The sequence below is a fragment of the Chinchilla lanigera genome, unplaced genomic scaffold, assembly GCF_000276665.1.
Source record: "Chinchilla lanigera isolate Chin_1 unplaced genomic scaffold, ChiLan1.0 scaffold00042, whole genome shotgun sequence".
NCBI classification, from domain to species: Eukaryota; Metazoa; Chordata; class Mammalia; order Rodentia; family Chinchillidae; genus Chinchilla; species Chinchilla lanigera.
The window spans coordinates 18279297-18293847 of NW_004955443.1; the positions used below are offsets into that span (position 1 = coordinate 18279297).

At 36.8% G+C, this 14551-nt stretch overlaps 1 protein-coding gene across 1 annotated transcript in view; it reads right to left on the reverse strand.

The window, feature by feature from the left end:
• Window positions 1-1948: 1948 nt before the first annotated feature.
• Stim2 (stromal interaction molecule 2) overlaps window positions 1949-14551 on the reverse strand; it is a gene marked incomplete in the record, with an annotated part of 143506 nt that continues 130903 nt past the window's right edge. Inside the window, 2 exon segments of the mRNA XM_013518101.1 lie at window positions 1949-3609; window positions 8291-8564. Of these exon segments, the coding sequence (XP_013373555.1) occupies window positions 3132-3609; window positions 8291-8564 (752 nt within the window).

Here is a 14551-nt window from a genome sequence, read left to right on the forward strand (position 1 = left end):
GTCTAGGTAGTTCTTTTAAAAAAATGCCTTAAGAAATGAAAATGTTAGGTGTGGTCACACACAACTATAATCACAGGTCTAGAGAGCCTGACACAGGAGGATTACTGCAAGTTTAAGGTTAGCCAAGACTACACAGTGAGTTCAAGGCCAGCCTGAACTGCACTTTGAGACCCTATGTCTCAAAAAAAAAAAAAAAAGAAAAAAGAAATCTAAGTATTGATTAGAATTTATGCAGTATGACTGAGGTAAGAACATGGCTCTACCACTTACTAGCTATATGACCTACAGCAAATTATTAATTTTCTGGGCTGTCTGCTCATTGTAAAATGGTGATTTGGAAAGAAAATAAAATGTACCTACCCTACGGGGTGGTTGTAAACACTGAATGAGAATAAACATTAGAGTTTAAAATAGTGCCTGGCATTTAGAGTGCTCAATAAATATTAAATGCTATTATTCCATATATCATAAACTTGGAAACAGCCTAATGCGTAATGACGGAAGCATGTTTAAAAAGATGTTAAAACTATACAATGGCATATTAATATACAGTTGCTAAAATGTTCATGAAGATTTTTAATATTGAAAAAATGCTTATATTAAGTTAAAAAAGCACGATGCAAAAATGTATAGTATGATTTCAATCCTGTAAAATACACATCAATATGTAGAAAAATATCTAGCAGAAAACATACAAAAATATTAAAAGCAGTTATTTAGGGTGGTAGAATCTGACCTGCTTAGTATGGTTTTCTAGCATTAATCTTTTTTTTTTTTTTTTTTAATAGTAAGGAAGGTATTACTTTTAAAACCAAGAAAACACCGTAATTTTGAAATGTTAAAATAAGGCAACAAATGGGTAATTTAAAAAATTTATAGAAATGCCCAAGTTGTTACATATAAATGATATAATACAGAAATTATTGTGGCTTTCCAAAATTCAGTTTTTTCCTTTGAATTTACAAATATAGAATTTTGTATTAATGCAAAGTAAATATTACAAACAACATAAAGCGGTAAATATCCCTTGATTAGACCTGTTTATAAATGAGAGTGAATGAAGCACAAACACACTCCCCAACCCAAAGCAGCCGCCATCCCTGTGAGCAGCGCGCGGGCCTCCGGCGGCCTCTGCCTCCCTCTCTTCCAGCCCTGTGAGCAGCCACTTTGCTGGCAGCTCCTGCACCCAGCTTCATTCCAGACTCCAGAGGCTTTCACATTTTCTATCCCTCAAACTACCAAGACCCATCCTGTTCGCAGTTTTCAAAGAGAACAACTCTTCCTGTTTGTAAGAAAAAGGAAGTGATAAAGCACTCCTTTCATACTGAATAAACTTTACAGAACATTTTTCAACTCTTCATCTGCGGTGTTCCTCTTCCTAAAACGCTTTAAGCCTACGTTCCTAAACTCCACCTTCCAGATTATCATACCTTACTAGTGGTACAAAACACTACATTCATTTTAATCTATCAAATTCTGCCCTTACAGCATTGGGCCTGTTAAATATGTATGTGCTGATGCAAATACCATTTAAGAGCTTAACACTTTTTACAATGGGATCAAAGAAAATAAACTAACAATTTGTAGGAGATTTACAAACTTCTCCATAGTTTTGATAATTAAAACCTTTCTTTGGAGTGAATCTCAAATTTCTTGTTCATCAATGAGCATTTTTTACCTAAACAGCATGAGGTTAGACATTATGTATTTCAGCCATAATGTGGGAAAACCATTAGGTAATTATGTATCAGTTTTTCACCCAAACATCCATCCACCTTGTATTCTAACAGATCATTTATGATAGAATTTTAGAAAGCAGAATAAGCAGAAACTCCTCAGATCTTAAGGTACTTGGTTGCTCTATGTGACATTTCTCATAGCAAATCTACCTTTATAAACAACTTATCAATTTAGTGAATACCAAACTTTACAAATTAATACAACACAATCTAAATGCACCATAAATTTATATTTGTTAATCTTGATATTAGAACATTTAACATTTCAAGCTACATAAAAAATACGACAAACAATATAAAATAGAAAGACATTTGTTGACAACTTACTTCCAAAACATCACTATTTCTTATACTGCAATTAAGCAACAAGACAGCTTACAGTTCTCCAGAAAACATAGTGTTTTTAGTGGAGTGTTATTAACAAAAATCAACACAATCCCACATATGATGTCTCCAATTTATTATCTTTTCCACAGTACAAATCTTTCACAAACCGTAAGTCCTTGCAGTTATTCGAAGTCTGTAAACAAGTGCCTGGATCCCCACACCCCCAGTTTAAGCTTGTGAATGTTTTAAGTCCTTCAGTCAAGTTTCAACACTTCCATTTGCATAAGGAATTATGAGCCTTCTCTCTTTAAATTATTTATATTTTATCATACAGCCTGCAGTGCAGTAAATCACAGTGAAAGCCCTGGGGAAAACAAAACAACATGATCTTTACAGCAGGACTTGAAACTTTGTAATAGTAAATGCATTTAAAGAAGCGTCCCATAATAAAAGCGTGGGTTTTCGTTTCCTGAAATCAAGTCAATTAGAAACCCTAGTTTCTACTTAAAAATCCATTTTTGATCTAAAAGTGAAAACAGTTTCCTATCCATAGTCATTTTATAAACTCTACAGTTTCACGTGCAGAGCTTTATTTTTTTCCAGTCTGGAAAACAGTAGTGCAATTAGTTTTACTTCTCTTAAGTTATTTAGTCCATAATGTAAAGAGCTCTGTGGAAAGATAAGAAGATGCTTGGTAAACAAGAAATGTTTGCAAGCCCATGCTGGCTTACTAGTCCATTAAAGCTTGTAAGTCCATAGTGGCTTTCAACAAAATATATATACATCACTAACAACAAAGCAGAAATAAATAGGCAGAAAGGACTGTAAACTGTCTCATCTCTTAATGATTTTTCAGTAATAACTGACTTGATGAATTGATTATCTAGTCATTTAAATAAGCAGACAGTAGACAGCTGCCCTTAAAGACATTCCACTATGGCATCCAGTCTGGAAAGCCCCAATGGAGTTACATTCCTAAAATTAAAACAAAAAAACAGGGAGTGGAGGGTGGGAAATAATAGTTTACAGATGCCACTTGGATGGAATTCCATCAAGTCAGTCAGGTCACTTAGATTTCTTCTTAAATAGGCTTTTGATTTTTGATGGCTTTTTGCTCTTCTCTCCATTATGACAAAGGTCATGTGGGATGCTGCTTATCCTGGTAACACTTGGGGCTTCCTGAATGGGTTTGCTGTCGTTGCCGGCTGAAGAACATGATGTGTGGCGAGGTTTAGGCACCGGGATGCCACTGGAAAGCTGGTTCATGCTACAGGATTTCTCCAAGATGCCATTGTACACTTTGCTTGCAGGACTGAAGATCATACTCTTGGTTTCTGTCAGACCTACGCAATCGGGAGAGCCCCGGGAGAGGTCGGCAGTGATGGGCGAATCTCCTCTGGAGGAATCCTCTAGGGAGAGCTCATCTCTGGATATCTTTCGAGGAGACAATGTTTGGTATATCTCAAGGCTTGAAGGAGGAGACTGCTTCCTTCCAATGGAAGAGTTTAAGGAATCACATTCGGAAGCAGTGTCTAGCACTTCCCTGAATGAGACAGAGGCAAAAGGATAAATTTCAAACCAGTATGTTCTTAGACATCCAGATATTCTACCTAAAGCAACTTTCTTTGGTTATCTATTGAAATTTAAAAAGAGAAATGTCACATTCTATATGTATTTCAACAAAATTAGAAAGCTACAACAAAATAATATAGTTCATTAATACGCTTTAACATAAATTATAACAAAGAAATCTGCAGTTCAAAAAACTACAATTTATGCCTTTTTCAATCAAAAGAGAAATGAAAATGTTTAAATTTTACATTTTTTATCATTTGAACTTCTGTCTTTTCTTTCAGAAATGATTGTTTTCTGAATCACACAATTGGCACTATATATTTGAAAAGATGGAACTTCAATCACTGCTTTTCTATTTCAGTTTTTGTTCATTAATTTGATAAAATATAGCTTCCTAATAAAGGACTGTTCTAGACTACAACAGTAAGTCTGCTAGGTTTTAAAGGGGGCAGAGAGTTGAGGTGTGGCAAAGTGGAATGGATGAGAGGTGAAAGGCAGGTATACAATGCTGTTCTGAAAAAGGAGACAGTCAATTCTAACAGAATTACTCCCTGTGAATGCCTCCCTCCTTTTTCCACAGTGAAAACTAAAGCAGAGTGGAAAAATAAAGTTCTTTAACAGCAATCATCATATAGTAAATGCCATAAGCTATTTCTTCAAAATACTCCTCAGGTCCTCCACTCCTGATCAGCCCCACTGCTGATTCCCAGGAGCACAGCTAAATGATCACAACTACTTCCCAACTGGGCTCTCTGCTTCTACCCTTGTTTTCCAGTCATGAAGGTGATTTTAAAAACTCAATCACAGCACATTTTTTACTTGCTCTCACTTGCTCAGGATTTCCCAATGATTTTTCTCACAGAGGAAAATCCAAAGCCCTTCCTAAAGCCTATGAGGGCCGGTACACCTGGGGCCTGGCTATCTCTCCAACCACAGGCCCTGCCTCACTGCACCATGGGCTCCTCCCTGTTCCTCCAGCAGCCAATGCTGTGGCTCCATGGCTTTGCACTTGATGTTTCCTGTGCCTCGTATTAACTTCCTCTCCAATCTTTATGTGGCTTATTTCTCTGTCATTCAGGTTACTGCTGTCTGCCACCCCCCCTAAGCATACAAGGTAAAAGAGTATCTTTTCCCTTTTACTCATCCCAGCATGTGCTAGTACCATATACAATTTCATATAGCTGAGGACATAGCTCAGTGGCACAGCACCTGCCTGGCAAGCGCAAGGTCATGCGTTCAATTCCCGGGAGGAAAAAAAAATTCCTATGAACTGTTTAAAGTCAGTATGCCCAAAAGAAAGAAAACTTGAGGATGGGAGGTCTTATTAACATCTGTACATTGGAACAGTGGCAAGCTCACAGTGGATAATTAATAAAAACGTGCTGAGTGAAAGAATGAATGAATAGAACGAGATGCTGAAGAGCAGGGACCATGTCTTACTCACTTTTACATGCACTGAATCCAAAATGAATATTGTTTACTCCATGAAATATGATTAAGAAACAAAAGATAAAGTCAAGGTGAAAAGTAACTGGTCAAAGAAATACAGTGAGAGAAGGGCTAGAACTAAAAGCAAGACAGGTAAGAACATGGATGATTATAATCAGCTGGAGGTAGGGCAGGACCCTCTTTAGGACCTTATTTACAGAAAAAAATGACCTGAGCAATCTCTCACTTTTGATGGCCTGTGATTACCACCACTGTTCATGCTATTTATATGTAAGTTTATTAGAAATATGGAACTTACTTTGACAAGTATTTATGTTAATACTGTATTTTAGAAATAAATGAAATTGTTCAATTTACTTGGTCATTTCTAGTCCATACATATACGCCGAAGGAATAAAGTCTCCTAAGTGAATAAAGATTTAAATAATGACCTCACACAGCACACCTATAGGTGCTGCATAATTTCAAATGCCTTTACAATGTGATGATAGGTGGTGCTAAAAAGGAAGAAGGCGGGACAGCTATGAAGAAATTATCAAACTCAGAAATCAATCATTTGTAGGGACGTTTCTGTAGAAGCATCTTCTTGGAGTGATGTCTATTAGTTGAACAAAATAACTCACTGTTGCCTGAAGCTTTCAGCTTCAAAGTCAAAATGATTTATTTACAATGTTATGAATTTACCTTCTTTTCCACTATGTGGCTTGGCTGCTCTGTGTGTAAAATTCTAAGCTGGGTTAAAGGCATATCAAAAACTAGTTTTTATAGTGTGTCTAAACAATGTGTGAAAAGAATACCTATCTAAGTTAAGAGATCTGGACTCTCATCCTGATCCTGCCTTAGTGAGCTGTACAACTTTGGGCAAATCACCTTACTTCTCAAGGTCTCAATTTTCCTATCTGTTGAGAGAATTTGGTTAATCTCTAATCTTATTCTAGTCCTAACATTTGAATTTCAAAACATGTAATAATCTAATGCACTGCTTTTTCCACGTAACTAAGCAAAATCTGTATAGGTTCACTACAACTTAAAATTTACATTCTTTCTAAAACATATTTCCTTTGGAATACTGAACTAACAGGTGGTACTACTGTGTTATTTTTCTCTTGCTTTTCCCAACAGTGACATATACTTACAATTCATGTAAGTTTGATGCATATATGAGGTCAACATGATAGCACATATGCGAGTATAATGCAAAGAACACAAAAGATCAGCAGGCCTAAAATATTATTTTGAAAGATTCTGCTGATTTAATGACAGACAAAGAAGAAATACTTTCTGGATTCAAATTCTTCTGATATTTATGAGTCAGGTACAAATTTCTGACAGTGCTACCTGAAATGAGAACTGAACATTTCTACTAAGGTGAAAAGTTCCATTGGATAGTGCCGTTCTAGTGTTTTCCTATTATTTCTGGAAGTCCCACAAAGCCAGTTTAGTAAGTAAAGTTATCTTGCTGATGACTACAGTTACACTGCGAAGATATACCAAATGCCAATCATGAAATGCTAACCAAGAAAAGTTATATCAGATTCTCCAATTGCAATGAAGACACAAACACTGAACTATTTCTGTAATAAGAAGGTATGATGATCACTTGCTAATTATAAAATTACATTGCTATGGTTTGTGTCTGGGTGTCCCCCAAAGCCTCACACAGTCATGGGGTGGGCTTTAAGGTTCATGATTGATTCATGGTCCAAGGTTGGAATTATGGATGCGAGTGCTATACCTGCCCTGGGGCAGGTAGTCTGCATACAACCTAAGGGATGGAAAGAGGCTGCTTGCCACCACTCCTCCCTTTTGCTCTTACTGCCTTTGCTGTTTTCTACTGCATGAATGTTTGCCCTCTGCCATGTGGCACTCTGCCTTGGAGCCAGCCAAGTATGGACTGAAACCTCCACAAACTGTGAGCTAAATAAACCTTTCCTTCCTTAATTGTGCATATCAAGTATTTTGTCTCGACAACGAGAGAAATGTAACCAAGACATTCATTTTACTTGCAGTAGAAGAAGGATGAAAAATGATCATTTGATAATATCATCTACAGAGTAATATGCTAGAGAGCAGGAGACCACAGAGAGCACCAGGCCCACACCCTTTGTCTCACATATGTGGATGTCAAAACCAGTCATCTCACTCAATACCAGTTTCAAAAGAGGAATGTGGTTTAGAAAGGTTCCTCAATAACAATGGAGCTCATGGAGCAGTGATGTCCTTAAACTGGACTACAACACTCCTGCTATGTTCATTTTGCAAAAGAAAGTGTAATTTCTTCCTTTGTGTTCTTGACATTTTCTTAAACCTTGGGCCTGCTTGTATGCACGTACCAGCACATAACAGAAAAAAAAAAAAAACTGAATAGCAACAAGTGATTTTAAAATCTTAGTCATATTTGATGTTTCCTTATGCTCGAGTATAAATCTTAGGTTTCTATATTTTACATATAAAACTGTTCTTATAACAGTTATGATGTGAGACCTGAGTCAACTGTACCCAGTGGTTTCTGAACAGTTATTTCTCAAAATAGCTACAGTTGTGTGGAGGGAAGAATTCCAAGATGGCTTCCCCAGTTATTCAATCCAACACAAACGTAAGTGCTGTTGTGAAGGGAGTGTGCAGATAAAATTACAGCCTCGATACTCAATACTTTAATATAGTGAGATTATCAACCAGAACTATTATCCAAGTATGTAAATTTGAGTGTAGAGACCAAAGATGGAGGAAGTAGGAGATTCAAAGCAGAGGATTGCTTTATACAAGGGTAATTTTCTGTCAGTAGCTGTAAAATGGAGATCACATGACAAGGGATAGGAAGCAGCTTTTAGGAACCAAGAATAGCCTTGCCCATTGAGAGCAACACAGAAATAGGACTTCAGTCCTATACTCATAAGCAATTAACTCCTGCCATAACCACATGAGCTTTGAAGGGCACCCTGAACTCCAAATGAGAATGTAACCTGGCCAACACCTTGATTTAAATCTTATGAGACCCTAAGCAGAAAATCCAGATATAACAGACTGGGAGTACTCACAGAGACCGGAGTGCTAATAATGGGTATCACCACTGTCTGTGGTAACTTGCTACACTGCAGGGAAAACCAGCACAATGCACCATTCCTCCCCTTCCTGCTCCTGACCTCACGGCTCACTCCCATCCATCCCCAGCATATACTGTGTTTACACAGTGACAATACCATTGCTTTTCAGCTGTGAAATAAATGGCCTCCTCCTCTTCTTCGTTTCGGTAGAGTGCAGGGCAACTTGACACTGAGAGGATATCTGGATCTGGGGAAGGCAAGGAGTGCTGAGGGTGCTGGGGGTGGTGTGGGTGCCGTGGGTGGGAGGGGTGGGGAGCATGTGGAGGGAGCTGAGCTCGCTGAGACTGTGGCGAGGATGGCACGATGCTGCGACGAGAGCGACACAAACTACTGCTTCTGGCTAAAGATCCAGCAGGTTTCGCCATGGTCCCTGAAAAACATAAACCATTACAGTAAGAAAGCTCATGAAGCCCAGGGCTCCCTTCACAGGACCTACAAATATACACACAAGAAGCCAGTGCTGCTGATATGCCACTACCCTTTTCTAATTGAAGTGGCTAACCATGTAATCATTACCATGCTCTATCACCCATCATGCTCTACCACCCATGCTAACGAAGAACGTTAAAGGTTAAGAAATAAAAATTTAACAAAAATGAAAACAGGTCTAAAAATTAAACAGAAGTGAATGTAAAACATACAAAGTTTTAATGTAAAAATTACTAAGGACAAAGGCTAAAAATTTCACCCAATGTAACAACTGCTTAAATTTAAAAGTCATGTAGCATACTTTAAAAGGAATCTGCATTTTATGACAAAGATTTTTTAATGAGTGCTAACTTTAAGTCAGTACGAGAATTAACAGTATAAAGTAGGTTGTCAGACTTTAACCAGTGTCACTTGATGTATCATCACAGCTTGTCTGAATTTCAAGAAGTTTTAAATCAAGAAAATCACTTTCATACTATAAACACAGGCAAAGCTAAGAAAAAATTTTCTTAAAAATAGAATATTACTGAATGCAACATCAGTCTTAATTCATCCTACTGCTATTACCAGTCTCAGGCTAAATTCATGCAGATGGTGCACAAACATGTCCTACCTCCTTACCCTTACCAATTTGCAGGCATTCCACTTTTTTCCCTTAACGGAAACACAGCTCGCAGAAGAACAGCCTTTCCAAGCTAGCACTGTTCATTCCTGCATACTTCGTAAGTCAAAGGTGAGGACATAAGGTTGGTGGCCTCTTTGCTTCCCAACACTGTCTGCATGCCCTTACTCCCACACCCTTTATAAAAGGGCGCGCCTTGTGAAGCTCACACTGCACTAAGGAGCATGAATCTTGCCTCCACATGCCTCCACTTCACTGCTCATGACCCAGTCATTCTCACCCTCACCAGCCCATCCCCTCCTCAGCCACAGAAGCAAGGACACTTGCAACATACCCCTGGTACTTACCCAGAGTTTTCACTGTTCTGAAAAATCATCACCTCCCCACCACTCCCTCTCATGCCTTGTCCTAACATCATTCAGAACCGTTCCATCTCTTAAATTATAAATTAGGACACTAGACATTTACCTTCTGATCACATCTCTACCTTCTCCATTCACACATTCTAGCCCACTCATGTACTGATCCCACTTTCTGTCCCGACTTAAGAGCCTTACTCCATAATTCTTTTTCTGATCTTTATTTTCAACGTCCACTTTTCTACTTAAATACCAGCATTTAAAAGCAAATGCTGGAAAGACAAACCTATAAAACAAGCACACAAACAATAATTACAAAAACAAGAAAACCTCCTTTACTCTATGCTGTTTCTCATTTATTTCTCTTCCTTTTTGTAGAAAAGGATTATCTGTTATCTCCAGTATTTCATCTTCACTCATTTGTTAAATAAACTGTAAATGCTTACACACTCACAATGTCATTGAAATTCCTCTCCACCACGTCATGATCTAACTCCTGGCCACTAAATTCAGTGACATCTGACATTGTTACTTTGTTCTTTCCCTATTTCTCTCAGGACAGACCCACCACCTCCTTTATCTTCCCTGGTTGGTCTTCTTCAGAGTTCTGTTCATGGCCTTGTTCTATTCTTGCTTCACTTACTCATCCTGAGCAACCTGATTCACTCTCCATGATAACCGACTCCAGTTAGCATTTACAGTCTAGAGAAGGCCATATGTCAACCCAGGTTCACTCCTGCTCCTCAGAACCTTATGTCCAACTGCCTGTTGGACACTTAGGTGTCCCACAGATACCCAAATGCATTCAATATTTTCCTCTTCACACTCATTCTGTGTCCCTTGTCCCAGTAATGGAAATCAACACCAACCCAGTTATCTGAATTGTAAACACAGGCACTATTGACTCTTCTTTATCCATCATAACCACATCACATTAATCATAATCTGTTTCCAGTTCTAGCTCCTTGATATCCCTCAAGTCTCTTACACCCTATATCTCCACTGCCCTTGGATACACTAGACTGTTTCCTTAGAAGAATCATAATCCTTTTTACCTCAATGCCTCCTTTCCCCATTTCTCCCTGACCTCCCATTTTGGGTCTTAGCTTAAAGACTAGTTCCTTAGCCCCTTAACACTAAGAGAGACCAGTGTTTGCCCTTTTGTGCTCATTTGGCAATACCATAGCACATTTCTCTGCCGCATAATCTATCCAACTTATCTTGGTGTGCTGTTCTTGTCTGCCCTTTGATAGGCTGAGGATAAGAAGGGCAATAATCATGCATCATGTTCAACATTGCATCACAACACCTCGCAGAAAACTGGGGTAAAAGTAGGTGCTTAATACAGTACGTTTTTATTGGATAAATCGATAAGTAAAGCAAACAGAAATGAACACTGAGTAACCTGACTGAATTAGAAAATAAGGTAAAAATAAAGACGAGATTTGTAAATTTTTACTACTTCCTTCAATACTGTATATTTTCATTATTTTTCCAAACATGAATAATATAACAAGGCAATACTTACGAAGAATTTTCTCTTGCTCATTCAAGATTTATAGATTAGAAAATGAGAAAAGACCTTTGAAGTTTTCAGTCTGATGTTCATACTTTGCCAAAGAAGAAATTATGTCCTAAACTAAAAGAATATGCCCAGGATCTCACACACAAAACAAAACAAAACACCTGAATTCTACAACGCTCATCAGATACTACAGCCACTGCCAGCATTACTGGTAATTTGGAATATGCAGTAGAAATAGCAAAATTCAGTCAAAAGTGATGGCAAGGTCTGAGAAGAATCAGGATTCATCACTTAAAAAAATGAGTACCACACACAGATATAAAAAAAAATACTGAGGTCGGGGATATAGCTCAGTGGCACAAGCACCTTCCTGGCAAGTGCAAGGTCCTAAGTTCAATTTACGGTACCCAGAAAAAAAAAAAGAGAGCGATAATCCCTCCCAAAAATACTGCACAAACAAGTATTAGAAGGAAGTAAACAGTTATGTAAAACAAACCCTACATAATTCATTAAAGAATATAACAAAGAAAAGAATCAGCAAATTGGTCATATGTATTATTACAACTCAATAATCTTTTCCAAAAATTTCTTCTTATATGTTGCTTCTCTTTTACCTAGAAAAAACACGCCATTAGAGGGATAGCTCTAGTTCCTCCATAACTCCTCCAAGAACTATGTGCACTTAGCATTGACAGCTCTTTCTCTTGTTGCTTAAAGAAGTCCACAAAGGCTGAATACAGCTGTAACATTATGAAATATATTGAAAATTTAAAAGCAGTTCATTTTGGCGTTGCAACAATCTTTCCTTTATATAATGCGAATATGAAAGTTTTATTGTACCTTCAGGCCATTATTAATTGCTGATGAAAATGAACATCCATTTACACCTATGATTTTCAGTAACAGTTAAAAGATACATTTAAATTCACTAAACAGAAATTTATCTCTGAGATAACTTTTCAGTCTAATAGTAAGAATTACTGTATCAATAAAAGCACAGAAATTTAATATGATCCCATATTTACACACAGTACTTTCTGGTGTTTCTTACTTTAGTGAACAAAAATTTTTAGTTTTAATAAGGGATTCATCACCAACTCAGGTTAATAAGTAATGTATATATTTCTGATTCTAGCAACGTGAGTCATAGACAATTTGACCACTATTTTCTAACTTCCCAAAACACATTTTAAATGCTCTCAAACATTTCAAAATGCTGGACAAAATACAATAACTCTTTTAAATGCATAAAGGAGTGTGTAAAGCAAGAACAACAAATTCTTGGATGCTAGAACAAAGAGACTGAAAGTAAAGTGTAATAGCTCTGTGAGTGATGAGACAGCTGCTGTGCGAAATTATGAGCCTCCGTAATTTAAGGATTTCAGGTTTAATCTGAAGCTATAAAATAAATCATGGAGTCCATGTGAGGTCGGGATTTAGAATTGTGAGTGTCCAGAAGGGTAGCACTCCTCAGTGAAATGGTTTGTTAGAAAACAAAAATCTGACAGTAAATAGGGAACTTTCTGTCACTGCATAGTTTCCAGATACAGGGACTTGAAAAGGCCCTATGAAAACTTACTATTCTCAGTAGAGAACTCCTATTAGCTTGGAGTTTAAATTCATACTTCCAGAAGCACCTGTTAACCCAAACCCAAAAAGTAATATAAAAACTGGCCCTAAGTTGATGGTATCCTTGAAACTACTGCCAGAAGCAAAGAAAATTTTTTGAGTGGAACCCTAACTCCTCAAAAAATGTCATGCAGGGGAAAACACACAAATCCCTTTAAGAATAACTCAAGAAATACACAATAAGATAGAGAAGCTAGTTACTATCCCAAAATTTAAAACCCTGTAATAACCAACCAAGAACAATAAATAATAGGATTATTATGAAAACTTTAAAAGGAATTTTTAAATCATAAAACTATAAAATAATAAATTTTAATGTGAGAAGAAAACAAACCTTAAAAAATAAATCTGGTGAAGAATCAAAGTGAGCTAACAAAAATGAAAAATAATCATGGAAGTTAAAAATTAAAAGATGTGTTAAATAAAATTAAAAAGAACTGAACAATTAGTAATCTAGAACACAGATGCAAGAAAAACTTCTGACTGTAGCACAGGTAGATAAAAAGACTAGAAGGAAAGGTTAAAAAAAAATCAAAAATAAAATAATCTATTATGTATAAATAGGCTAATAATACTCTTAATATTTCTACATACCTAATACTCCCAAAGGAATAAACACAGAAAAAAATATTTGAAGAGACAATAACTAGTGATTTCTTTCTGAAATAATAACAGGTATTTAACTTCAGATTCAAGAAACATATCAAACTAGGCTGGTAGAACATGCCTCTAATCCCAACACACAGGATACTGAAGCAGAAGGACAGCAAGTTGAGGCCAGCCTAGGCAACGAATGGGATTTTAAAAAAATTTAAAAGCTTCTGCACAGCAAAAGAAACAATCAGAATGAAGGGACACCTTAGAATGGGAAAAAAATTTTGCCACTACTCCTTCAACAAAGGACTAATATGTAAAATATATGAAGAACTCAAAAAATTAGACCCCCAAAAAAGCAAAGGCCCAATCAAAACCTGGGAAACTGAATCTAATACATACTTCTCAAAAGAAGAAAAATAAATGGCCAAAGCACATGAAAAAATGTTCAGCACCTTCGGCCATCAGAAAACTGCAAATAGGGGCTGGGGATTTAGCTCAGTGGCACAACGCCTACCTGGCAAGCACAAAGTCGTGAGTTCAATTCCTGGTACCGGGAAAAAAAAAAAGAAAGAAAAGAAAACTGCAAATAAAAACAACACTGAGATTTCATCTTACTCCAGTAAGAAAAGCTTTCATCCAGGACTCAAAAACCAAAAACTTTCAACAATTAAATTGAACCAGTAGTTTAAAATCTGCCTTCTATTCATTTCCACCAAAATATACTCACATCAAGTTCAATTTATAGCCATTTTCTTTAAACTCTTTAAACAACAAACCGTACAAATGATAGGTATTTTATACTATTCATAGTATAGAGCAAAAATTTGTTAACATTTTGATGATTACTATAGGGTAGGGCTTTTCTAAGTGTTTTATCGGTATATTCAATTTAAATCTTAAAACATCTCCACAAGGTAGCTACATTTGACAGAAGAAAGAACTGACACACAGACAGTACCTCCCACAAAGTTATACAATTAACATGCAGTGAATTAGAGATCAAGCATATGCATCTTGTTCCACAGAGCCAACTGTGAACCACATTATATACATTACCTCTCTAAAAGTAGCAAAGAATACAGTGGAAGAGTAAGCAGTATTTTCGGTCTTACTTTAGGGTGTCAGTATGCCTTTGTTATAAAAACCAAATAAGGAAAATATCAGGAAGGAAAATTATTGTTAATATAGTGTATTAT